This window comes from Cornus florida, unplaced genomic scaffold (assembly GCF_030987335.1).
Source record: "Cornus florida cultivar Cherokee Brave unplaced genomic scaffold, ASM3098733v1 CherokeeBrave_3.0.0_Hap2_Chr11, whole genome shotgun sequence".
NCBI classification, from domain to species: domain Eukaryota; kingdom Viridiplantae; phylum Streptophyta; class Magnoliopsida; order Cornales; family Cornaceae; genus Cornus; species Cornus florida.
The window spans coordinates 107,801,347-107,826,733 of NW_026775581.1; the positions used below are offsets into that span (position 1 = coordinate 107,801,347).

A 25,387-nucleotide genomic window follows, 5' to 3' on the forward strand; every position below is an offset into this window, starting at 1 on the left:
TAGGCCTGCTCATTTAAATTTGCCAACGGTAAGAAATTTGTAATTCAGCAGCGTCTTGTTTTTTCTTTTTCTTTCAAGCTGGATCAAATAAAGCCCAAATAAAGTATTTACAAGGCTCGCAGGAATACCCTCTGCGTTATTAAAAAGCAATTCATTCCTCTGCGTTATTAAAAAGCAATTCATTCCAAATCCAAATCCAATATCCAGGTTATGTTTATTTCTAATAATACCCTCCTTGGTTATTATATAAATCAATCCCTAGTACTTTCCTAAATCCAAAACTCCAATTAGCCTCCAGCAGCCGTCTCTCTCTCTCTCTCTCTCTCCTCTCTCTTCTCTCTCTCCCAAGTTCCCAACAACCAACTTCTCTCTAGCTCCGTCTTGTTATATTACGAGCATGCATGGTACGTCTTAATTGCTTAATCAAATTTTGCGTTTCTTTTGTTTTTCTTGATCATCAAGCTCTCTTTGAGAGCTCGGAACCCATCCAGAGTAAGTTTGCATGGGTTGTCTCTTATTACCTTTTCCTTTCAATCTTTGATTTGTGTGCCATATTTAATTTCTTTTCTTGTTTCTTGATGTATATATATGTTGTTTCTATAATCACATCTTTCTCTTTTAATTTCTATATTATCAATTGATTTTTTTTCCCCTCTGTTTTCCGTAGATGTTATTGTTCCACTTCTTGTTTATATATATGTCATTAGCTTAATCAAATATTCGATCATGTTTTATATACCATATTTATACGTATGCATCTATGTATTAATCGAATCCAAACACCCTGCTTGAAAAAAATATCAAGATTGTACAAGATTAATTATTTTGTTTCTGTTTTATATTGATGGACCAAGGTCTGAAAATTTTGTAGAGGAACGATATTTGCATTCCAAGTTATATATGTTTCATGCTTTCAAGAATGTTGAAAAGTAGATTCTTAGTCATATTAGTTGTATAGGTGAATAATTTATGTTTACATTAACGTGCAATGTAGTGCAGATTTAATTTCTTTCACATTATTAAGGTTTCAACTTACTCTCTTTAATTATTATTTGTTTTTTATTTATTTTGGATCTTAATTAGTTGGATTTGCTTTATTTTCTTAATTTGGAAGGTATGAATATAAGTTTTCTCTTTTTCAAATGTGCAACATAGAAAAGATTTCCGCATACTCTCTTTAATTACTATTTAATTTTTAATTTTTTTATGAATCTAAACTCACTTTGACATAGTAGGACACTCTTTCTCTCTTTGAATGCCGCCATTCACTATCTTATGAGGATATTGTTGACAACATTCAAAGGGAGAGAAGAAGTGTCAATCGGGTTAAAGCAGTTTAGATTCTTTTCTTCTCTTGTGTTTTAAGTTTTCTTCAAATATTTCAGGTGACAAGTTAAGCTCCATGTGTTGAGACGGATGGGCCATAGGAGTATCTCCATTCGCGGCAATCTAAACATACTCTTATTCGGCGCATATAGTTACTATTTATTTATTTATTTTGTCAAAATTTTTTATGGATCTAAACTCAATTTACCAGCCTAACAAGCAATATCTATTTCCGAATGCCGCCACTCACTATCTTATGAAGATATTGTTGGCAACATTCTGGAGCAGATATTGCCTCCATTGGCTTAAAGAGCGAGTTTGGATTGTTTTCTTTCTCTGTTTTCTTCTAACCTTTCAGGAGCCAAGATGGTAGGAGTACCTCCATTATCGGCAAGCTAAGCATCCCACTATGTCAACAATGTTATTTAGCAAGACCAGACCTTGGTGGACTACATCAACTTTATAAAAATGCAATTAACATTTTGTGGAAAATGATTAATTAGCTGCATTTCATCTTTTACTTTTTGGAAACTAGAGCTCTTGCAGTTCTATCACCATTTTTTTTTTTTCCTTTCATCTTTAAAAAAAAGTTTAGTTTCTATAAAATGATATCCATATATAATCCACGAAGCCTTGTTTTGTAAATAGAAATTACAAAAGAATGAATAAGAAAAAAATTAATTTCTTTGGATTCCTAAACTCAGAGTTCTGTAATGCAAGTGTTCACAGGAAAAAGGAATGGCTATAAGAGTAGCATTTTTTGGCAACTTGAGACATTCCATGTAATATCCAATCATGCAGTTAACTTGCAAGAGAAAGTCTGGATATGTTCGGTATGGAACCATTAATGGCAACATTTCTAAACCCTAGCCAGCAATTGCATGACTTTCAGGGCATGGCTTCGAGATTCCCAAAGTTTTGAGAGGCCTTAAGCCGCCACCTGGGCCGTCAATGCCCAGGGCCAACCCTATTCTGTTTATGTTTTATATTGATGAATGTCGATCTGAAATTTTGTAGAGCTCAATATCAAAGTTTTTAGCCACTAGATGGGATGGTTCATATTTAGATATCCATCAACATGACAACATCATGGTGTCAAAAAAATAAAAATAAAAATATCAATCTGTATAGAAAGTTGAAGTTAAAGCAAAATGGTCAAAAGAACTGAAATCTATATCACAGAATATTCCCATTCATATAAGGTTACACTTACACATGTTAGTGCACTGAAAATAGGGATACAATCAAATTTCTTACCGTAATCCATGGCACAAGTTTCAGAACAGAGAACTTCACTATTTCATGACAAAATGCTCAATGCACACGAATGAATTCAGATAACTAGCTACAGCTATAAAATGATCACTCGAGCCTTCTCCTTTTGAAAGACGCAGCTTCTCTTTGCAGTTTGCTCAACCTCCTTATTTGAACCTGTCTGGAGTTTTTTAGTCCTCCAACAGACCCTTCTGTAGACTTCAACCTTGCACGGTGGTGGCGGTGGCGGTGGCGGTGGCGATGATGACGACGACTTTGATGTCCGCGTCCATCTTTAGATCCTTGCCTTAAAGGGTAGAGAGAGCTCCGCGTCCTATCATTTCTTCTCTCTTTAACCAACTTCCGTTTTCTAATGACACTTGAACTCCGATCAACATCTAACAACTCACTTTCATCACTTGAACTATGCCCTAATTCAATATCTTGAAAAAGGCGCCTGCGTTGTCGTTGGCGCCGGCGATTTACCCTCTTGACATTCTTTAGCTTGTACCACAGGAAACAAGTGATATCTTCCAATGCCGTCCAGTATACTTTGCAAGAAGCCCAACACATCTTAAAAAGGCTTTTTCCTATGCATTGGCATATCCCCAACTCGAACATAAGATAGAAGAACATTAAAACTGGACATGTAGAAGAAATAAGAAATAAGAAATCAGTCATTAATAAACTAAATTTTATTACTTTATAGCAACAATCTTGCACAACATCTAACCTAATTTGATTTTATTGAAAACTAGTAGCTCTTGGTTGCAATGTACAGTTTCAACCAATTCAAAAACTATTAAGAAAGAAGAGAATTACTTATGCAGCAAAGTCCGAAAACCATCAATAGTTTCACCAGATCTCCAATACATATATGCTCGATAAAACAAGTTACATCCCATGTTCCTGAACAGATGTCCCTGCAGAATCATCCACGCCGTAGACATTTCCAAACCTTGGTCAGTACTCGGTCGTCGATCAGAGTAATCAAATTTATGACAGCACCAGAAAAGCAAGGTTCTAGTACTAGATGCCTACGCATTTTAAGAACTAGAGCAACAAAATCAGGGCGACTTGTGAGAATTAAGAATACCTAATTATAAGATAAGAGGCTAGGCATCAATTTCAACTACAACAATTTAAATCTTGTTCCAGACAGTTCTTTTTACTAAAATTGGAAAACTATCGTAAACAAGCATATAAATGGTTGCAGACTTGCAGGAGTATATTGTAGACAACATCCTACTCAATCAGACACGTTTTGACACCGAAATTTGCCAACCACAAAATTCGTATCTCACAAAATGGAAGTGCTACAGTTATCATCAATCCTCGATCACAATCTACTGCATCCGAATTCTAGTTAAGAAAATGCTTTGACATAAGATCCGATCCTAAAGATAAAGAAAGACTATCCAGAACCCGCAATCCCCAATGCTAGAGTAAGATGAAATCGGTCTTTCACCAAAATTGACACTGTTAAAATACTTGTGTAAGTCTCAACATTTTGACATTTAATGGAACAAATAACATTACTGACTAGAAATGGCCATGAATGACTAGGAATGCCTAAGAGGGAAGACGTCTTGAACCAGGTTACTAGATACACTCGACCGGGAAGTAAAAAAGTTTACAAAGATGTCAGTTCATCTCTTTCAATCCCATTTCCCGCTTCGTTCATCTTTTTTGAATAATTACAATAAATATCTTAAATTGTAACTATAAAGCATTGACAAAGGCATGCAAGAATGTCCTAACTCCAACATTTGTTCCTCTGCGTAATTGAAAAATATTGCTAGTTTGGAGATTTTGTCATTCATAATGTCTGACCAGAAGTGATCATATTTCAAAGTACTCAGATTTATTTTTCCATTATACACAGGATCAAATACTGCAGCCAACAAGCGTAACCAACCATGAATGATATGCATCAAGCTAATGGAAATGTAAACATAAATAAAAATATAAATAGAAAAACATGAATTACACCCTCGCTACTGTGCAAGTTCAATCAATTAATTAAACATAAAAATGGTGCATTAAGATCAGTTAAGAAAAGCCATGGCATGACATGAAAAAGTGTGAATACATATATAATGAAAGAAAAAGGATAAGATTGTTATTACTCGCAAGATCTGCCAAAAATGGTTTTAAATGGAGCTACAAAGGCATTCCCAAGAAGCCCTCCAATGCCGTTGGCAGCTTTACTCACGACAGTCCCCATTACCGAACAACTCCACGAATATTACATTCCATCCAAGAAGTCACAAACAACGATCAATGGCACCAACTCCAGCCCGATTGCACTGTGATCAAGGGATAAGAATTAGGGTTTTTTTTTTTTTTTTTTTTTCATACTTGATATAAATATTATTGATTTTTGAGTAGATAAAGTCAAATTTCCCTTGTGTCATTGGATTTCCACATAATAAAGATGAATGAACAAGTAATCAATCGATTGATCTTCTAATTTATCAATCCTGTATATATATATATATATATATATATATATATATATATATTATGCATATCGAATTCAGCCTATACATATGTTGAGGCATAAATAGAGAGAGAAGTCAAAACAATTGAAGAAATCATGCATAAAGAATCAAAAATAGGAAATGAAGATGGAATTAATTGTTGAATCCTGACCTATAACAAAAGGCTGCAATTATTGACGAAGACAAGAATAGTAAAACTAGGGCTTTTTTCGAATTTATTTTTCTGTCATGAGAGAGAAAGATGAGAAACGGTTTAAACGGTTGGGTCATTTTAAAATACTGTACTCCAGTATGGTGAATTGTATACTACTAAGGCGAAAGGGTATATCCTGATCGTCCGAATTGTGGCACCACCTATCACGGTTTTGATCTGACGGTGCGTCGAACCTTCCTGGCAAGTCATCTGATTCTGATCTAATAGCTTTATAAATGGGCTTTTTGTAAAACCCAAAAAAATAATCAGCCGGCCCAAATAATATACCAGAAGCATTGCGAAGGGAAATTACTACTTCTTTTGTTTCTTTTTCAAATGAATTTTAGTTCCTATCTGTTTTATTAAAATTATTATTTTTTAATATTTTTTATTCCAAAAGAATAATTTCTGTTCCTTTATTTTTTTTTTCTTCCATCGGGTGGGGTTACTCCTTTGTGTAATCCTTTTTATTTTTTTGCATTACTAAATCACTTTGCATATTCACTGAAAGCTGTATAACTACCATTGATTGATCAATATGTTTAACAAAACTAAACTAAACAACTAACAAAATAATTAACCCGCACAGGTGGCCAGTGGTTAAGGAGTCTCAAGGAGCAAGTCGTAAACTTGAATATATTGAGTTCAATTGTCGAGTTTCGTGAATTCGATTGTCGAGTTCAAATGATATGTGTGATTTGCGAGTAATTATATGTATCTAACATTTACTATATACCATTTTTATCTTTAAAAAGAAAAAGAAAAAAACACAAGACCTGTTTTTTCTTTCCTGTCTATTGCAGGTGCTATGCAATCATGACGATCATTAAAGTAATCGAAAACAAAAAATGAAAAAAAAGAAGAATAGTGCTTGTAAGAAAGAACTTGATTTTATCAATAAAAAGGAGCCACTACAATATATACAAGTACTGAACAAAATACTGTAAGTCATTCAGGAGAGGGGGTAGGAGGAACAAGCATCCTTCCAAGACCCATAAACTCAGTAGCAAATTCGTCATCATTCTTGGCCAACATATCTTTCAAGCTGCATTCCACATTCCGACCCTTAAGCACCCAGTATCTCGGTTTTATCTTCTTCTCCAACGAGTAACTGAAATACCTTGGATAGTCAACTACATCAAGCAGCGGTTTTTCCATGGTGTTCACTAGGAATTCTAACTTTGGTCTCAAAACCTCTTCAATGCTGTACCCTAGTAATGGAGAGAACCTGCCGATCATGAACGCCACATCCCTCTTTCTAAGCCCGGCCTTCAATAAGAACTTAATTCTGCCAATATAAACCAGATAAGTTAAAATATGAGCGATGTTCTCATAACTTCTGCATTTCCGCCTTATGCTGTTTATCATTGTGTGTGCATGTGAGTGAAGCCCTGTAAAATTTGTTCTTTGTAACATTGTTTCCGTCATCTTGCCACTCAATTCAAGGTGTATTTGGCGAAGTAGGGCAGTTTTACACCTGATCCAGATCTATCACACAACATGAATTAAGTGGCAAGGCACAATCTTTCACTCTCATGACCTGTGACCACAGGTTTGCGGAGAAGACCAATGATTCTTACAGAGTTTGCCAATACTGATTCTCAAATTATCAGATAAGTCACATTAGACCGGTTCAGTTTTGTGAAATGAAATTGTGTTCGACAAACCCTCATTTTATGCCTTTGGAGGGCAACTAAATTTCAAACTAAGCTGTGAATTTATTGACATTATAAACTTGAGATGTAAGAACATTACCGAGGAAGCAAGGCTCTGTTAACATCACACACAAAAAGCTCTGGGTATTTCCTGATAACGCGAGGAAGATGATTCTTAGAGACACCAATACCAGAAAGGAAATCAAGCTTCTTCTTAAGAGTTTTCTCAATGCTTGTGGCAAAGATTTCAGGACAGCGACAAAGTATCCTACCAATAGTTTCCTCATCAAGTCCCAAATCTTTGAAAAAAGAAACCACCTGCACATAGCCAATAAAGACTTATAATACGATTTGCAGGGAACAGATACATATATACAGTGCTGCAACAAAGGAAGAGCAGAACAAGTTGTCAGTTAATGATGTTTTCTACAGATATTAATTTGTTCTGGCAGTACAATGATCTACTAAATTAAGTGATGCTAAGCCATGTCAAGCATGCTATAATTAGGACTACAAACAATCCAAATTGTTCGCTAGCACTCAGGCTCGACTCATTTTGAGCTCATGCTTGGCTTGTTTGTGAGAAAGATGAGCCTAGCTCAAGCTTGCCTTTAAGCTCATTATTTAAATGAATTTATCAAGAAAAAGAGGTGTGTTCTAAATAATCTAAGCTCAAACTTCAATTTAGCCCACACATTAAGTCGAAGACTACTGCATCTGAACACTTGTAGATGCCTTAGTATTTGGAAATAAAGAATCTAGAAAGTGAATATTGCAATTGTGTCTTGAAGTTTCAGGTATAAGATAAATTCCTTGCTCTCTTTATTTATTTTTTCTTTTTTTAACAAAGTGGTGAGTCTGCTTCTTCAGCATTTCTTCACTTCCCTTTTTCCTTTTTTCCCTGTTTATCTGATCACATATCAAGAAGTTTAAATCCTAATTTGCCACAAGTCATGAACAATAGAAAGGATACATTACACTTTGGTCGCTATTTCTTCCATTATCAGGTTTCAACTCCTATAGTTAAAAATTTCATCTTTGAACAATCACATTTATCCTCCTCCTATGCGCATTTTTTTTTTTTTTTTTTTTTTTTTTCATAACTATAATTCTGTTTGAACAGAGATCTATATCACTTTGCCCTCTTTTGTCAAAACAATCATCTTACTACACTTGAGCTGGCGTGAGCTTGGTGAAACTGTACAGAGCTGAGTCTGAACACAGATGAGCTTCACTAAAGCCGAGCTTGAGTAATACCTCAAATCCGGCCAACTTGACCAAGTCCGTGTAAACTAGATAAAAGTTCTGCCTCTAAGCCAGGTTGTTTGGGGAAACTAGGAAGGAGCACTAAAGAGAACTGACAATACACAAACCTCTCTTAAATGAAATCCACTTGTTCCGGAGTTTGGTTGTATCCTTTCTTTCTTCAAACCTCAACTTCTTCTTTATGATGGTTTGTCTGAAATAATTATTTTTCTCCACTAATTGACTGCAGTTCAACCAACCCCCCAACCCCCCCCCCCCCCCCCCCCCCCCCCCCCCCCCAAACCCACAAAACAGAGAAAATAAAAATAAAATTAAAACAACAGCTTAATATTAGAATAAAGTCTATTCTCAATTAGACACTATAAATTTAAGAAAATTGCTTCAGTCATACAGAAATTATCCCCCATGTCATTGGAGTGGAGTATCAAAAAATCATTTACCATGGCAATACACATCCTGAACACAAACGTGAAGTACTATATCACCAGCATAAGGCATTAAAATTTCTATACAATTTATATATATCTTGTAAACACATTACGGAAAAACTGTTCAACAGATTATATGTCAGGAGCAGCCGCAGTAAACATGAACAGTTACAAACGAAAACCCCAAAAACATCCAGGAAACTTGAATTAATACATACCTACATCTCTCACTAATGCCTAAATTTATTAATCACTATTTTTTTCCGATCATAATCGTAGAAAGCAACACTGAACACATAATTTGTGCGTGTGTTTGTTGGGGTGCGAATGGAGAGGGCACATATATTGAGTGATATTATGAATCATGGATAGATGAATGGGAGTCTTACATTGTTAGAAAGGTTACAATTGTCCAAGTATGAAAATGAACTTAGCAGTTAGCACACTGACGTCACTGTCTTTTAACAAGGAAATAAAGTCATCTTGTAACTGTCACTAAACTATAAGAAAATACCGTTGCACCTACAAAATAAGATAGCCAAAGGTAAAAATTAATAAATCACCAACCTGCAGAAATTCTTGAGGTTTTCGAAGTAATAGCTGAGGACTTTTAGCAATGACCTGACCTAACTTCTTGCTTCTAACACCCAAGTCATCAAACTGTTTAACCATCAACTTCAACTTGCTTATTGAACAACCCAAAAGATGGGGCCAACTTTTTATTGCATGCTCAACGCTAGCTTTAGGTACCTGCCATGAATAATTATAATTTCTTAGCGTCTCTAATATAATGTAACAATAAGCCTTCACTTCCTGTTGATGAATTGCAGATAGAAAGAGCCAGATTTTTAAATTGACACATTAATAGAGAGGAACTCAAGACACTATAAGTGCCATGGCCCCTGGAAAGAAAAGGAGAAAATATGAAAGAAGGAAAGGAGAAAGAAAAAGAAACAGTGACATGGAAGCAAGAAACAATAGTGGTGGTGCCTGAGATCTCAACCCCACTGCTTAAAGGGAAAGGGGACGGAAATTAATTAAGTCATTTTCTGATCCCAACCAAGCAATTTTGTCAGGCATGATGTGTGGAGCGTATATACAGTAAAACTTATCCAAGCATGCAATTATGTTGTTTAGGATCTGGTACCTTCTCCATATCAAAGAAAGAAAGGATTTCCTTGAAATTTCCTTGAATACCAGTAGACATAATCCATGGATACTTGAGCAACATCCTTCCAAAATCTTCATCTTCTGCACCTACCTGAAGAAAAAAATGCGGACAAATGCAAAAATCATAAGAAGGAACAATGTCCATGTCCACATTAAAACATGAATATGAGCAAATCCAATGTAGACACATTAAAAAACATAAATGTATTTATTTTGAGATAAGAAACAAGTGAGTTATATAAACTCCAATCATAACAGAAATGATACCTTATAATTATACCACTACCACTGTGGATTCAAAGAGAAAATGCAACAATCTTGTCCATTCTAAGGCATATGGGTGTTACATGGCTAAATATTGCCCAGGACCACTACCTCCAGGTAGTTGAGAAATCAAAACCTCAACACCAACATCATCTGTAACGCACAAACATCTTTTTTTCCCTCCATGTGCTGAGGACACATCGCTTTCATGGAGCTAGTGATATCTATTTCTTAGCTATGGCTGGGCTACTGAAAACAATTAAGAGGACAATTGCCATTCCAGTTGTTCCTTTACCTATTCGAAGAAATTATTAAAGGATTCCATTAAGTGTACCTTTTACAAGAGTATTGCTAAAGCCCAGACCATATTTGAGCATGGTTAAGAAGCAAGTGTTGACATTCAACTAGTCAAGGTTTATTTATACATTCTTCAACCTCAAACTCGCAATGAGTACTCAGAAACTTGTACAAATAGTAATTTCTCTAATTACCTTCAACAAATTCATGTCTCGAGAAAAATTTCATGTACAAAATTCATAATGTAAAGAAATACTTTACAAATTTCTTCTAAATAATTATAAAAAACTTACAGGAAAACCGAAAAAGTAATGAATTGGCTACTTTCTTGTTCAATTTTCTGAATCTGTGTCTTGGTTTAACTAGTCACTTGGTATGTTCGCCTACTTCTGAATAACCATTTTGATTAGAAAACCAACTCATATCCTTATTTTTTTACCGAAATAATTCATCAACTTATTTCATTAGCCAAACCATAAAAGATTCTTTTTAGTCTAAATAGGCCACCTTAAATGTTTTAGGACACCAATTAAACTCAATTTGTTAAACACTGTGCTTAAACCAGGGGAATATAAATCTTTCACTTTCCTAAGCCATTCTGTTTCAAGATTAGAAAACCCATTTTTCATTGGAAAGAACATCTAAAGACGATTCAAATTTCAACATTAATTGCACGTCTTTATTATCATAATAAGTCGATGAAAACATACATCTTAGAGGGTGAGTTTAAGAAAATAAAGGGCAGTTAGTATTAAAGATACGTGATGATACCTTCTCAAAAACCTGCATTCTTGGTTTAAAGTCCTTCTCTATGTTGTAGAAAATAACGGGTGGAAACAATAGAAGAATTTCTCTCATGCATCCTTTGCTCACTCCAATATCTTCAAGATATCCAACCATTTGCTTCATATGCAATTCTATTGGTAAAAAAAGAAGACGTGGAAATGATTCAATGAGGTAGCGAAAGGAGGCATCTTTGGAACCCAACATATCCAAACCCCCACGTTTAGCTTCAATCTACAGCATAGAGCAGCCAAGAACACTTCAAACATAATCTTAAAACGTACAGAAGAGCATATAAATTTCATTTGCCAAAATCACCAGAAATTTAGCGAGGCCTACAAACCTTCTCAAAAAATGATAATGTTTGTTGCACATCCTCATCAATGGGAATTGAAAGGTGCATCATCATACGGCGGGCATTCTTCCCCAGAAACCCTTTATCATCACTGTCAGAAAAGAACATTTCCTTCACATACTTAACCTAGAAGCAAATGCAAAATAAGCAACAATACTAGGCCAGCCAAGTGAGAGAAAAAAGAAAAAAAAAGCATGACATATGTTAAAAGCAAATGCAATGTAAAAGCAGCAATTTTGAGTCACTTAGAAGCATTTTGAGAAACACCCATGTATATAATTTGAATTGTGCTTGTGTGTCTTCTCAATCTTACCCTGGGAATGAGGTCAAAAGTTAAAAGCAAATGCAAAGTAAAAGCAACAATTTTTGAGTTTCTTATAAGCATTTTGACAAACACCAATGTATGCAATTTGAATTGTTCTCGTGTTTCTTCTCAATCTTACTCTGGGACTGAGGTCATAAGTTAAAAGTACATACAAAGTAAAACCAGCAATTTTTGAGTTTCTTATAAGCATTTTGACAAACACCAATGTGTGTAATTTGAATTGTGCTTGTGTTTCTTCTCAATCTTACCCTGCGAATGAGTTCAGGGAGTGTGTGGGAGTGGGAGGAGACGTAGCGGGCGACTTGGGAGGCAGAAGAGAGAGAAAGTCCCAGGCTCTCCAAGAAGGGAAGTGACCCATTATCCCCTTTGTCCTTGGCTACACGATACACCTTCTCTTTGAATGAGAGCCCCTCCTCAACAGCTCCTTGTTGTTGTTGTTGGCTGCTATTCCATGAATCCCACAAGGACAGGGAGAGCTCATCCAACTGGCGAACGCTGTCAATCAACATCTCTACATATTTGGGGGAATTCAAAGCTATATTCAGCGAATCATCCTTGGAAACCCCAAATTCTTGAAGAATCTCTGAAACTGCTTCTCTCGCTTGTTCTTCTTCCTTTGATGAAGATGACGATTGTCCGACAGAGGATGCTTGAAGCAGGCGATGATGATGGTGATTGAAGGAGAGATTTTTTTGGAGTGAGATTTTGAGAGGGAATTTGTTGCAATTGAATGAAATATTGCTATTATTATTATTATGAGAGTTTGGATTGGTGAAGAGGAAGAGGTTACGATGATGAGGATGAGTATTGAATAGTGAAATTATTGTGAAATTTCTTTGAATTTGAAGCAACTTGTTGTTGTTGTAACAGACTACGCTGCTGCTATACATTTCTTCTCTGCGTCTCTGCCTGTAAGCCAACCATCACCCAAAACCCTTGCAAATTCTTGCTAGACTGTCCTGTCTTGTATACCATACCCTGCCCCCAAAAGCCTAAAAAAGGGCAATATTGCCAATATAACCCTCTTGTCCTGAGTGTGCTTTTATAATTTTTATTTATTTATTTTTGTGGAAAAAAAAAAAAAAACAGAAAAGAAAAAAAAAAGAATGTATTTCTTGGTATAATACTATAAACCAACAATGCAATAATTACGCACAGGCATTGAACAATTCGGCAACTGCATGTGTTGAATTGATATTATAGTTCTTAATGTTCAACTTAGTGTGCTGAATGGGTGTTAGAATATTTCAGTATCATATAATATATTCCTAGGTGTGTTTCATATATATATATATATATATAGATATATATATTGAATGTAAATTCGTTGCATGTCACCAGCGCTAGACATACTACTTTTTCTTGTCCACATCGTCCATATAAATTTTTTTTTTTTTTCATTTTAAATGTTCATGTTTGAAAGTTGACTTTTTAAGAAATTTATTTTTAATATTTTCTTATTAATGAATTTTTAAATTTACCCTTTGTTTTGAATTGATGTGATCCACAAATAACGTTTATCCTTTTTAAGGTAATGAGAGTAAATTAGGATTACAAAATTTTGAAATAGAACAATTACCGTGGGACAAATAAAAAAATAAAAATAAACAACTAAAATGAAACGAAAACGAGTAATAATTTTATTAAAGTATTCGATTCATTGTTTTGTAGTGAGTCAAAGTCTTGTTTGACGAGAGAGTCACACAGATAAGTCAAAACGCTAGAGCCTAGAGGCTCACCTCATGACCGCCTGCACAAATTTTTTTAGCAAGCTTGCTAGCCCCGTCTTCTCTTTCACTCTCTATATTCACAAATGGGGATGGTCAAAATGAGTCTCCATACATGATGCTCTTATATTATGACAAATAGTTGGGCAAACATCAAAATGCTTAATTCTCATATTTGAAAAGTCCTACAAGAGATCTGAATATCTAAAGGTGCTTCAGAAGCCACAGCTTTGTAGGAAGAAATTCTGAGGAACATAAATCAGTAAAGCACCATAGGCTCCTCATTAACAACCAAAGACACCACATTTACTTAAGCTTGGACAGAAGGTTCTCATGATTCTTTTGTTCAAATTGATACCATGTGCCTTTTCTAACATTTATACAATCACTTCCCCAAAAAACATTCACACATTCCAGAATGGCTGAAACTGCTCATAGAGATCAGTTCACCAACACCTTAATACATATCAACAACACACATTACATACATATCTACATGGTATAATACATTCAAAGCTACATATATACATGATGAGACACGCCAACTGCATTACCTTTGGATGATTATGTTGAAACCCAAGTGCTATTCACCTTCACTACTCTTGTTCTATGTCATCTGAAGACGATATGGAAGCCGCTATGAGCAAGAATTCACATCCTTCGTAGTTCAGAAAGTCTGGTGGATCAGCTGGACAGTAACGTCGTTGCCCAAACTGGGCTTGTAGATGGGCAGGAAAAAGGGCCTTGCGCTTGTTTTGAAGTCCTCTGAACTGGGAACTGCCAGGTTGATCTGGATTCTTTATTTGTATCACAAATGAGCCTTCGCGTTCAATGTTATGCGAGTCCTGAAGCTCATTCTCCTCCTTTTCTGGTGGGATTTCGAGCTTGTAAATTAAATGGGAGTGCATTTTCTTGTGTGTATGCCTCAGGATGCCATAAACGCCTTCTCCTATAGCTCTGGCAGGAGGTTTGTGTTGATGTCCTTTTGTTGAAGTATCATATTCCTCTGCAATGTGAGACATTAATTTCCATTCATATCATGTATGTTAATAGAACAACTTAAGTTGCCTCTAGAAACAGGTCCATACCTCCTTTAAGAGCAGCCTTCACATCTTTAATTTTTGTTGTAACCATCTCCACAAAACCCCAGTAAGTGCGGCTTTTCTTGCTTGGACGTGAAAAGCTTTTTCGCCCCATAACAATAAACCGGAACAAGGGTTGCTTCTTGATATTTACTTCCTATATTGTTCAAGGAAGTTATAATAACATTGAGAAGGACATATTATCATTGAAGCAAACTTGTAGTATATGTTAAATACTCCGATTCACTAGTAGAGCAGACATTAATCAAAGAAAGTAACACTAGCAAGTCCTGCATCACTTGCCATAGATTATATCCACTGCGTCTTTTTTTGTTTGTATTAATGGTGAACTGTGTGGTTTCTTTAACAGCATTAAAGGACTAAGACAGGGGGATCCCCTACCACCATATCTGTTTGTACTGGCAATGGATGTGTTCTCAAGTGTCACCAACCTAATCACAAGCAATGAACCACTCTTTACATATCATTGGAGATGTAAAGCAACCCTAATATCTCATATAACCTTTGCAGATGACATACTCATGTTTTGCCATGGTTTGGTCTCTGCACAGTCACTCAAATTAGCCATTGATACTTTCTCTAACCTTTCTGGCCTCACCCCTAACCCCAACAAAAGCAACTTGTTTTTTAGTGGAACTCCACCACAGACCAAGAATACCATTTGCAACATCTTCCAGTTTCCCTGTGCAGAATTACTAGTCAAATACCTTGGTCTACCACTGATCTCTACTAGACTCACAGCAAATGATTGCTAATCCATTATTGATAGCATGCTTTCTAGAGTAACTAGTTGGACTGCAAGAGCACTGACATTTACAGGAAGGTTACAGTTGATACAAGCCACACTCTTCAGCATGCATATTTACTGGACAAACCTTCTGATTTTACCAGCTAAAGTGTATGACAAGATGAACCAAATAATGCAAAGATTCTTATAGTCAGGCAAAGCAATGAACAAGTATAGAGCAAAGGTAGAATAGGAGCATGTGTGCAGTCCCAAACATGCAGGAGGACTGGGAATCTATGATATACAACTTTGGAACAAGGCTTCAATATTAAGACATATATGGACTCTGTGCTCCAATGACATAACAGGAATTTGGAAAGAATGGACACTCAAACATCTGGTAAAAAAGAGGAGCATTTAGGACATACCTATACCAAATGATAGCTCCTGGTTCTGGAGAAAGCTGCTGCAGAATAGAAATTTCGCTCAACCTTTTGTCAAACACATCATCAACAATGGCTCATCAACAATGGTTTTCTTTGACAATTGGCTTCCGTGTGATCCCCTCTATCAGGTATTTGCTAACTCCAATCATAGACAGGGCTGGTTAATCAACAAATCCATGAAAGTATCATCATTAGTCACCAACTCCCAGTGGTCATGGCCTAGACACATTTCAAATATTGTCTCGCCACATTGTAATATCAGAAACCTATCATTCCCCAACCTCAATTCTAATGATACCATCCAGTGGACTCCATCCCCCAACAAGACATATTCCCTTAAATATACACTCCTAGCCATTACCCAACCAATCCCACCTACCCATTGGCATAAACTCATCTGGTTTAAACATGCCATTCCAAAGCATTCTTTCTGCCTTTGGCTAGCAATTCAAGAGAAGCTACTTACCCAAGATAAACCTGCACTTCTCTACACAAAGCAACCCAATGTGTGCATCCTTTGTTTAAAAGCTACTGAGAACCATGATCATTTGTTCCACCACTGTGATTATTCAAAGATAGTTTGGGCTGGGTTACAACACAAATGTGGGTTCTGCACACACCCTAACTCTTGGATTTCCTAATTTGGGCATCCTCGAATTGGAAGCAAAAGCTAAAGAGAAGCAGGGTCATGGTATGGAAGCTAACATTGGCTAGCTATGTTTATCATATTTGGAAGGAGCGAAACAATAGAATTTTCAACAATATTTCATTACCTCCAGTCCAAACAATGAATTCAGTGATCAATACAATCAGAATGAAGCTATTCTCAGTCAAGAAATTTGAATGCCCATTTGCAGAAGAAATTGCGGCAGATTGGAATCTCCCATCATCCTTTTATGAACTTACCCACTCAAATCCTTTCTTCCATTTCACAACCACCCACCACGCACACCCTCCACCACATATACCACCACCTCCGACCGCTCAACCAACCTCAACCATACCCCAGTAGTGTTGATACTTTGGATTTGTTGGTTCATCCCACCCGAGGATGTGTTTGAAGGTAGATACATACATGTGTGCTGAAGGAAGGTTTTTTTTTTTTCAACCGTGGGATTAGTCATGGCTTGGGCCTTTAGTTGGGTTCTATGGGCTACAATAGTGGACATTTGTTTTTTTCTCTTTCTTGCCCAGTTCTGTAATGTTTGGGCGGAGGAATACCCTCCTTTTTTTGTACCTCCTCTTTCATTTATGAGAATTACTTAATTACCGAAAAAAAAAATGTTCGATAAGGGACAGTATTGTGCATTAGCTGGTACAATTTTTTTGTTTAGACATTATGAGCCAGTGAGGAAAGTTAACCATGCAAGAAAGTGTAGGGCACCTGACTACCGTGTCCGCCTTCACTTCCATTCTTGCCAGAGCCGGCACTGCTTTCACTTCCAGCCAATTTCTTTTTGGCACCTTCCTTCCCGGATTCTGGGTCCTGTTTTATTTCAACTGGCCTTTCTCCGGCTCTGGGCCGGAGAACAACATACAACCGTTCAACGTCATCAGCACTGTGAACTTCTTTGTTAATTTTGGGCCTGTAAAAAAGGAATATCTCTCCTCTTTCCTACAAGAATATATACAATATTACAGCCACATTCATCCCACATGTATATAGAGATCACCATTGAAAATTAATTATCTGGTTCCAAATATGCAGAGGATGAATTATCTGTGTCTCTTAATTTTTGAACATCTATTCTCCTGAAATATTGAATTAATTAATAGCTTTTGACTTATGATTTAGTATGAACATTTTATACTAATTAGAGGATGTTAAATAATAATTTGCATTCAACTTATAAAAATTTGAATAAAAAACATTAAAATGACAATTAAGTAAATATATACATGGGAAAAGCACAAAGATATTAATTTCCGAATAACCCTGCCCTTCATAACAATGGAAATTAGAACCTTTAATGTGTTAAAAAGGATTACAATATGCATAATGCATTGTGGGAATACAACGTTTGATTGAATTTTCAGAATCTATATATAATTAACAAATGACATTTGTTGTCCAACAAATATACAAATATAAGAAGTATATACTAGTTTAAGAAAAGAAAAAGAATATCTTGTGCAACAGTGCAAGTATACCATGATTGAATGCTTGAATTTAAAAGTAAAAGTAAAACCTGTGTAATCTAAAAAATTAATTCTACTGTGAATACTTATAATCCATTTTTGGATTTTCCTTCATCAGAACATATCAGAAATGTTTCAGATTTTATATACCTTTCAAGTTGAACAAGAGGAAAAGTGAAATTATAGAATGAAACCAAATTAATGAAGAACACTTCTGTGTGTGTGTGAGAAAGAGAGAGAGAAAGAGAGAAAGAGAGAGAGAGACCTGAATCTGAATGATGGGTTGGCCTGTTCTGGTGTTGGATTGGTGTCCTTGTGGCGCTTGAAACAGGCGATGATGATAATAGTGACGGGGGCAGAGTACTTCTTGTTGTGAGATTTTTAGAGGGAACTTGCAATTGAATGAAAGATTGTGATTTTTATAATGAGATTTTGAAGTGGTGAAGTTGAAGAGGCTACGATGATGATGATGATGATGATGATGATGATGATGATGATGATGATTGGATGGCGAAATTATCGTGAAACTTCTTTGAATTTGAAGCAATTTGTTTGTGTAACAGCTATACATTTCTTAGCTATACGCAAAACGCTCCTCAAAACCTAAATAAAACCCTTGTCCTGAGTGGGGGAGAGAGTGACGGTGGAACTCTCGGTAGTAGTACATCTGCTCGTAGCCTGACAAGTGACAACAGAGCAGCCATTACTCACATGGTTTTTTATTTTATTTTATTAAAAAAATTGGGCTGTTTATTCTATTTTCGAGAATAAATTTTTATTTTTTCGAAAATAAAAAAGAAGTACAAGAAACTGTTTTACTGACAGCGTGAATATTAGGGTTTGCTTTATTTTGTCATTTAGAAAATAATTTTTTATTTTTAGAGAATTAAAAATTACAAAATTGTACAAACACTTGCTTTGATTTTTATTTTTTACAAACTATTTTTTTGAAATTTAAGTTATGAGGCTTGTGGCCTAACAGTATAAGATTTCTACTCCTTAAACGAAGGTCAAAACTTTGAACCTTAACGAAGCTTGGTAGTGTGCGTGAGTCCCAATTAAGAAAAAAAAAAATTTTGAGTTATAAAAAAGTTTATTTTTAAAGAATTGTCTTTTATAATTTTTAATTTTCTCAATTTTTGAGAATTATTTTAGAATAACAAACCAAACATTATTTTTTAAGATTAAAAAAAGACATATTTTTAGAAAATTATAAATTATATTTTATAGTAAAGTTTTAACAACTGTTTTTTAGAAAATTAAATAAATATTTATTAAATTTTCCACTTTCAAGAGATGTATTTCCGCCTTCTTAAGAGCTATATTTCATTTAGAATACATAATCAGCATTTTAAATTTTAAATTAAAATGAATGTATTTATTTAAATTTAAATTTCATTTAGAATACCGGATCAGCATTTAAAATTGTAAATTGAAATCATTTAAAATTGTAAATTGAAATGAATGTATTTATTTAAATTTTAAATTGAAATAAATTTATTTTGCATTATTAAATCGGTACCTTGAATTTAAAATTTTAAAAAAAAAAATATTGCAAATTTTGAACAAAATTTCTTCTACTTCCAAATCCCGCTCATAAACATAACTAAATTTTTTTCTCCTATTTCACCTAATTTTCTCCGATTTCAAACTACCAAATCGGTACTCCATCATCTGTTTCTTACAAGCTATAATGATGTAATCCGAACTCTAGAGATTAGTCTACCAACACCTCAAATGGTGTAATCTGAACTCTTGGAGATCAGTCTACGAACCTTAATAATGCAGCCTCGGACCCTCTTTACCACTTTTATCCCAATTGGAACCTACCAAATATTGCCAAAAAGATGTAGTCCATCCTACACACGATTTTACAAAATATACATTCAAAAGATGCAGTCCATGCTACGCATGATTACATAAAATGTACATTCAAGATCCACAAGGTATCCAAAACTATGGCATAGACCTACAAACAGGATGTAAATCCTGCACAACACGCACATCTACACTACTATAATACATTCAAAAGACATACAACCTACATAGGTACATGATGAGATCCACACGGCAACTGCAGTACCTTTGGACGATTCTGTTCAAGCCCAAGTGCCTTCGAAAAGGGGAGCGGGAGAGGCAGTCTCTCCAAATGTTTTCACTAAATCCGAACAAGATGGCTCCGGCTGCTCACATTCAGTCTTGACCTCCAACCCCAGTTCCTCTCCTATGTCATCTGAAGCCGATATGAGCAAGAATTCGCATCCTTCGTAGTTCAGAAAGTCCGGTGGATCAGCTGGAGCGTAGCGTCGATGCCCAAACAGCCCTTGCAGATGGGCAGGAAAAGAGGCCCTGCGCTTGTTTTGAAGTCCTGGGAAATGGGAACCGCCAGGCTGCTCCGGATTCTTTATTTGTATCACAAATGAGCCCTCGCGTTCAATGTTGAACAACTCCTGAGGCTCGTTCTTCTCTTCTGGTGGTGGCAACTCGAGCTTGTAAACTAAATGGGTGTGCATTTTCTTGCCTGTATGCCTCAGGATGCGATAAATGCCTTCTCCTAGAGCTCTGGCAGGAGGTTTGTGTCGACGACCTCTTGTTTTAGTTTCATATTCCTCTGAAATGTGAGACGTTAATTTCCATTCATTTCATGTACGTTAAACAGAACAAACAGAAAAGTTGCCTCTAGATACAGGTCCATACCTCCTTTAAGAGCATCCTTCACATCTTCAATTTTAGTTGTGACCAACTCCATGAAACCCCAGTAAGGTTGGCTTTTCTTGTTTGGGTCTGGAAGGCTTTTGCGCCCCATAACAATAAGCCGCAACAAGGGTTGCTTCTGGATATTTACTTTCTGCAATGTACAAGTTACGCTAACATCAAGAAGAACATAATAACATTGAAACAAGCTTGAAGTATATGTTATAAATACTCCCATGTTTTATTAAAGCAGCATGGACATCAAAACAAGTAATACTTGCAAGCCTCGCATCTCCTACCTTAAATTACTAAAATGGGAATGGGCGACAAGTGACAGTAATGTGCATTAGATGATCTTGATAATATAACTACCTGTTAATGATACAGACAGAGTGTACAGAATATATTGCAGCAGAGTTTGACAAAGCAAAACTCAACAAAATTTGAAATTAATCTGATCTGCTGCTTATAAATTAATTTCTGCCTTTGTTTTTTTTTTCTCCTTCTTTTCTTGGTGTCGTTCAGACAGGCCAAAACGAACTTGATCCAATCAAAATTTACCAATATTGTAATAAAGTTGAAACTTTGACCTTAAAGAAAAAATTTCATCACTAAAGAAATACTCCCTCCGTCCCATATTAGTTGTCCGCATCAAAAACTTTGAATTATAATTTTTGCGAGTCAAAGTTACCAAAATAGACATCTAATATGGGATATAAGTAGTATATTAGTATAAAAAATGAATACGACTAAAAATGATCTCAAATGACTCGAAAAAAAAAAAAATAGTAGTGAGTCAAAGTTTTTGAATTGAACAACTATTATGGGACGTAGGTAGTCTTATTTATGTTCTCTCTCCTTAATTACTCGGGAAGTCACTGCTTAATTAAGTAATTAAGGGTGACTTTTGATTCATATCCATTCGGTGGAATTTCGAGTGAATTTGGCATTAATTTTGAGAACGATATGTCTGTACTAGCTTCTAGTCTACTTCTTTGTGTAGTTATTTCCTTGTGGATTTAAAAGCATGTAGTGAAACAGATGGATGTTCAATAGCACAAAATAGGTTTGTGAATGGTAAGACCTTCTATTCTAATATGAAATTTCTAAATACCAGAAAGAATAGAAAAATGCGCTTACCTTAGCAAGAAGATCTAGCATGCAGTGTCAAAAAAAAAAATACATTTCAGTGATCTTTTGAATATTAAAATTTATTCTCATATAATGAACTTTATGTGTCAATAAAACAGAGTAATATACAAGTTCCAGAGGACAAAGAGAATTGAGTATGATATTAGTATGTACAAGCATGAGTGCTCACTCATTAATTTTGCAAGATGGTGTAACAGTTCCATATACAAACATGTTTTTGTGCATCATATGGTATGAAGTAGTGAGAAAAATTAACCATGCAAGGAAGTGTCGGGCACCTGTCTACCGTGTCCACCTTCATTCTTGCCAGAGCCACCGCCTTCATCCCCAGCCGATTTCTTTTTCTTTTTGGCACCTTCCTTGCCAGAGCCACCACTTTCATCCCCAGCCGATTGCTTTTTCTCTTTGGCACCTTCCTTGCCAGAGCCACCACTTTCGTCCCCAGCCGATTGCCTTTTCTTTTTGGCACCTTCCTTGCCAGATTTTGCATCCGGTTTTTCTTCAACCGGCTTTTCTCCGGATTCTGGCCGGAGAACGATATACAAATGTTGAACGTCATCAGGGCCATGAACTTCTTCGTTGTTAACTTTAGGCCTGTAAAAGAAGAATATCTCTCCTCTTTCCTACAAGAATATATACATGGCAACCACATTCATCCCACATGTATATATATATATATATATATAGATAATTAGCATTGTACATTAATTATCTGGTTCCAAATATGCAAGGATCGATCAAGAAAGAAATAATGAACTAAATATATATCTATAATTAAGAGGAACAATGTATTTGTTCTCGGGGGCTGAAGATCACGGGAAACGCGGGCCTCTTAATTTTCAAAATCTGTTTTCTTAAAATGTGAATTAATAACTTATGATTTAGTATGAAAAATTAATAGTAATTAGAGGATGTTAAATAATAATTTGCATTCAACTTATAAAAATATGAATAAAAATATTGAAATGACAATTGAGTATATATCGGAAAAGCACAAAAAGGGGAGATATAATAAAGCAAAATGCTAAACAAGATGAGATTAGTTTCTGAATAAGCCTTCAATTCATAGCAATGGAAGTCAGAAACTTTAGTGTTATAAAAGATCACAATATGCATAAGGCATTGTAGGGATACAACGTTCCATTGAATTTTCAGATCCTAGATAGAATTAACAGATGACATATTCTGTCGAACAAATATACAAGGATAAGAAGTATATATTATTATTATTATTATTATTATTATTATTATTTGATAAATAAGAAGCATATATTATTTCAAGCAAAGAAGAAGAATATCTCATGTTCTGGACCCCGATTGAATACCATGATTGGAAGCTTGTATTTAAAAGTAAAATTTGTGTTGTTCGATAACCCAATTCAATACTTAAATCTAAATCGTAGTTTCAAAGATTTAAATATTAAAAGTCACATTATCTCTAATATCTTAAGCTTCTAGCGTATATGCTTGTTAACATGGTATTAGTATCAATCCTAATAACTAAAATTGAAATAACACAGAGGTCGCACCTGCAAGCCGTGTTATAGAAAATTTAAATATTAAACGTCACACTCTGTCTGCCCTAGATGGTTAAATAATTCATTATCACTTAAAACCTGGGATCTTAATTTTTAGTTTTATCAAAACAGCATCTAAGTCTATTGTGAATACCTATATCATATTATTATGGAGCATATTTAAATATAGAAATTGTTGTTATAAAGGAACAAAATTTAGTATCATGTCAGAACTATAATACATGTAACAAATACAAATTTGATATTAGGGTATTATATAATTGAAGTGTTTGGTTAAAAGTACATACCCTATATATTATAGTAATATTATTCTATAATAAGGGTTGTCCAAGATATATATATATATATATATATATATATATATATATATATATGATGGTATAGATATATAGCAGAGACGAATGATTATAGTCAAAGAAATTACCCTCTCCAATTAATTAATCCATTTTCGTTTATTTTTTATTGATCATAACATATCAGAAATGTTTCAGTCCATGTAACTTAGTACTAATTTTATACACCTTTCAAACTGAAGAAGAAGAAAACAGAAATTGTAGATAATAGAATAAAACCAAATTAATGAAGACGACTTCAAAGAGAGAGAGACCTGAATCTCAACGTGGGGTTCGCTTTTGATCTTGACTTCCTCTCCTTGTCCCATATCTTCCTTTGACCTTTCTTCTTTGGATATATATTATATATATACAAATATAATGTGTGTGTGTGTGTGTGTGTTTGTGTGTGTGTGTGTATATATATGAAGGGAGGAGAGATGCTACCGAATGAGAGAAAATGGCGGTTGGGTCGGAGAGGAGGGGGCACGTAGCCTACAGTTGTCCATGTAAGCAGCCAACACTCTTCAAATTTCAGTAACCCCACGTTGCCTGCCTTGCTTTTTGTGGCCCATGTGGGTGGGCCTAGATTTAGGTCTATCCTTGCTCACTCTGTTTCTAATAAATAAAACATAAAACATAAAAAATAAAAATAAAATGTTTATTTAATTAGTGAGAATTAATTTTAAAATGAGATTCAAAACTCACCTACCCTGAATGAACCTATCTGATAAATTTTATAAATATATATAATTTAAACGTTTTATTTGTTTTTTTCCCATAATTTTTATGATATTTTTTCTATTATGAAGATGTTTAAAATTGTATTTAGTTACTATTTAAATTATATAACTAGGATATTATAGGAATGTTTGATTCAATTTTTTGAAAATAGTTTTTGAGAAAACAAAAAGTGGTAATAAAAAAAAATCTGTTTGGTTTAAAAAAAAAACTCATTTAAAAAAAAGTCATGTTTTATCTAAAAGTAATATACTGATTTCTGAATTTTCGAAAAATATTTTTTTTTTGAGTGAGAAACCAAGCTCATTCCTAAATCACTCCATCTCGGAACAAATTTGATAATTATTTTATCCATACGTTTTATTTGGAATAGGAACACTCCAGTCTATACACTATATCATTCCTTGAGTCAAGCTCACTATTGTGTTTGCTTTATTGATCTGTCGTGTCACACACCGATCACGCCATATTTGACACAAATAAGAGCAACCCAGCGCTCGGGTTGTTTTCCATTCCACACATTAAATAAAGTGTATAGTTACGTCATTAATTTTATATAAAATGTACAATTACGTTAATAATTGATTATACACTTATTTTGAAGGCTCTACGTTCTTATTGTGCACTCATTTTTTCATTGTACACTTTATTATATTATTATTTTTAAAATAATAAAATAAATTTTTTTATTATTTTTTTTTTCCAACAATTTTATTTTCAATAACTATAATACTAACTGCTATAATTGTTTGCTCCGATTTAGATACAAGATTTGAAATATATATATATATATTAAAAAACAATAATAATACATATATAAAGTGCATTACATAACTTCCTACAAATAAAATAAAACAATATAACTCAGGAAAAAAAAAAAAAATTGTAAACATTACAAAAATAGTAAATTTTATTTTTTATATTATTATGAAAATTAATTAAATTATTATGTAATAAATAAATAAATA

General features: G+C 34.7%; 4 protein-coding genes across 5 annotated transcripts; all 4 read right to left on the reverse strand.

The window, feature by feature from the left end:
* Positions 1-2,329: 2,329 nt before the first annotated feature.
* On the reverse strand, positions 2,330-5,459 carry LOC132285080 (uncharacterized). 2 transcript variants are annotated; one of them, XM_059787247.1, is made up of 4 exons: positions 5,236-5,459; positions 4,710-4,889; positions 3,403-3,503; positions 2,330-3,221 (listed from the first exon to the last, which is right to left on the reverse strand). In XM_059787247.1, the coding sequence occupies exons 2-4, from the start codon at positions 4,805-4,807 to the stop codon at positions 2,689-2,691; spliced, it is 732 nt and encodes a 243-aa protein (XP_059643230.1). In that variant the 5' UTR covers positions 4,808-4,889; positions 5,236-5,459; the 3' UTR covers positions 2,330-2,688. The 2 variants fall into 2 exon arrangements, with proteins under 2 accessions (XP_059643230.1, XP_059643231.1); XM_059787248.1 differs by lacking the exon at positions 5,236-5,459 and having other exon boundaries at positions 4,710-5,087.
* A 689-nt stretch (positions 5,460-6,148) lies between these two features.
* Positions 6,149-12,963, reverse strand: LOC132285079 (transcription termination factor MTERF4, chloroplastic). The gene is made up of 7 exons (XM_059787246.1): positions 12,069-12,963; positions 11,484-11,621; positions 11,129-11,374; positions 9,774-9,887; positions 9,194-9,376; positions 7,033-7,250; positions 6,149-6,565 (listed from the first exon to the last, which is right to left on the reverse strand). The coding sequence occupies exons 1-7, from the start codon at positions 12,708-12,710 to the stop codon at positions 6,226-6,228; spliced, it is 1,881 nt and encodes a 626-aa protein (XP_059643229.1). The 5' UTR covers positions 12,711-12,963; the 3' UTR covers positions 6,149-6,225.
* An 843-nt stretch (positions 12,964-13,806) lies between these two features.
* On the reverse strand, positions 13,807-18,674 carry LOC132284047 (uncharacterized). Its single transcript, XM_059786106.1, has 4 exons — positions 18,228-18,674; positions 17,208-17,438; positions 14,636-14,786; positions 13,807-14,553 (listed from the first exon to the last, which is right to left on the reverse strand). The coding sequence occupies exons 1-4, from the start codon at positions 18,531-18,533 to the stop codon at positions 14,144-14,146; spliced, it is 1,098 nt and encodes a 365-aa protein (XP_059642089.1). The 5' UTR covers positions 18,534-18,674; the 3' UTR covers positions 13,807-14,143.
* Positions 18,675-19,868: 1,194 nt separating this feature from the next.
* Positions 19,869-24,007, reverse strand: LOC132286724 (uncharacterized). The gene is made up of 5 exons (XM_059789099.1): positions 23,954-24,007; positions 22,230-22,431; positions 22,087-22,127; positions 20,660-20,810; positions 19,869-20,573 (listed from the first exon to the last, which is right to left on the reverse strand). The coding sequence occupies exons 1-5, from the start codon at positions 24,005-24,007 to the stop codon at positions 20,062-20,064; spliced, it is 960 nt and encodes a 319-aa protein (XP_059645082.1). The 3' UTR covers positions 19,869-20,061.
* Between the last annotated feature and the right edge of the window lie 1,380 nt (positions 24,008-25,387).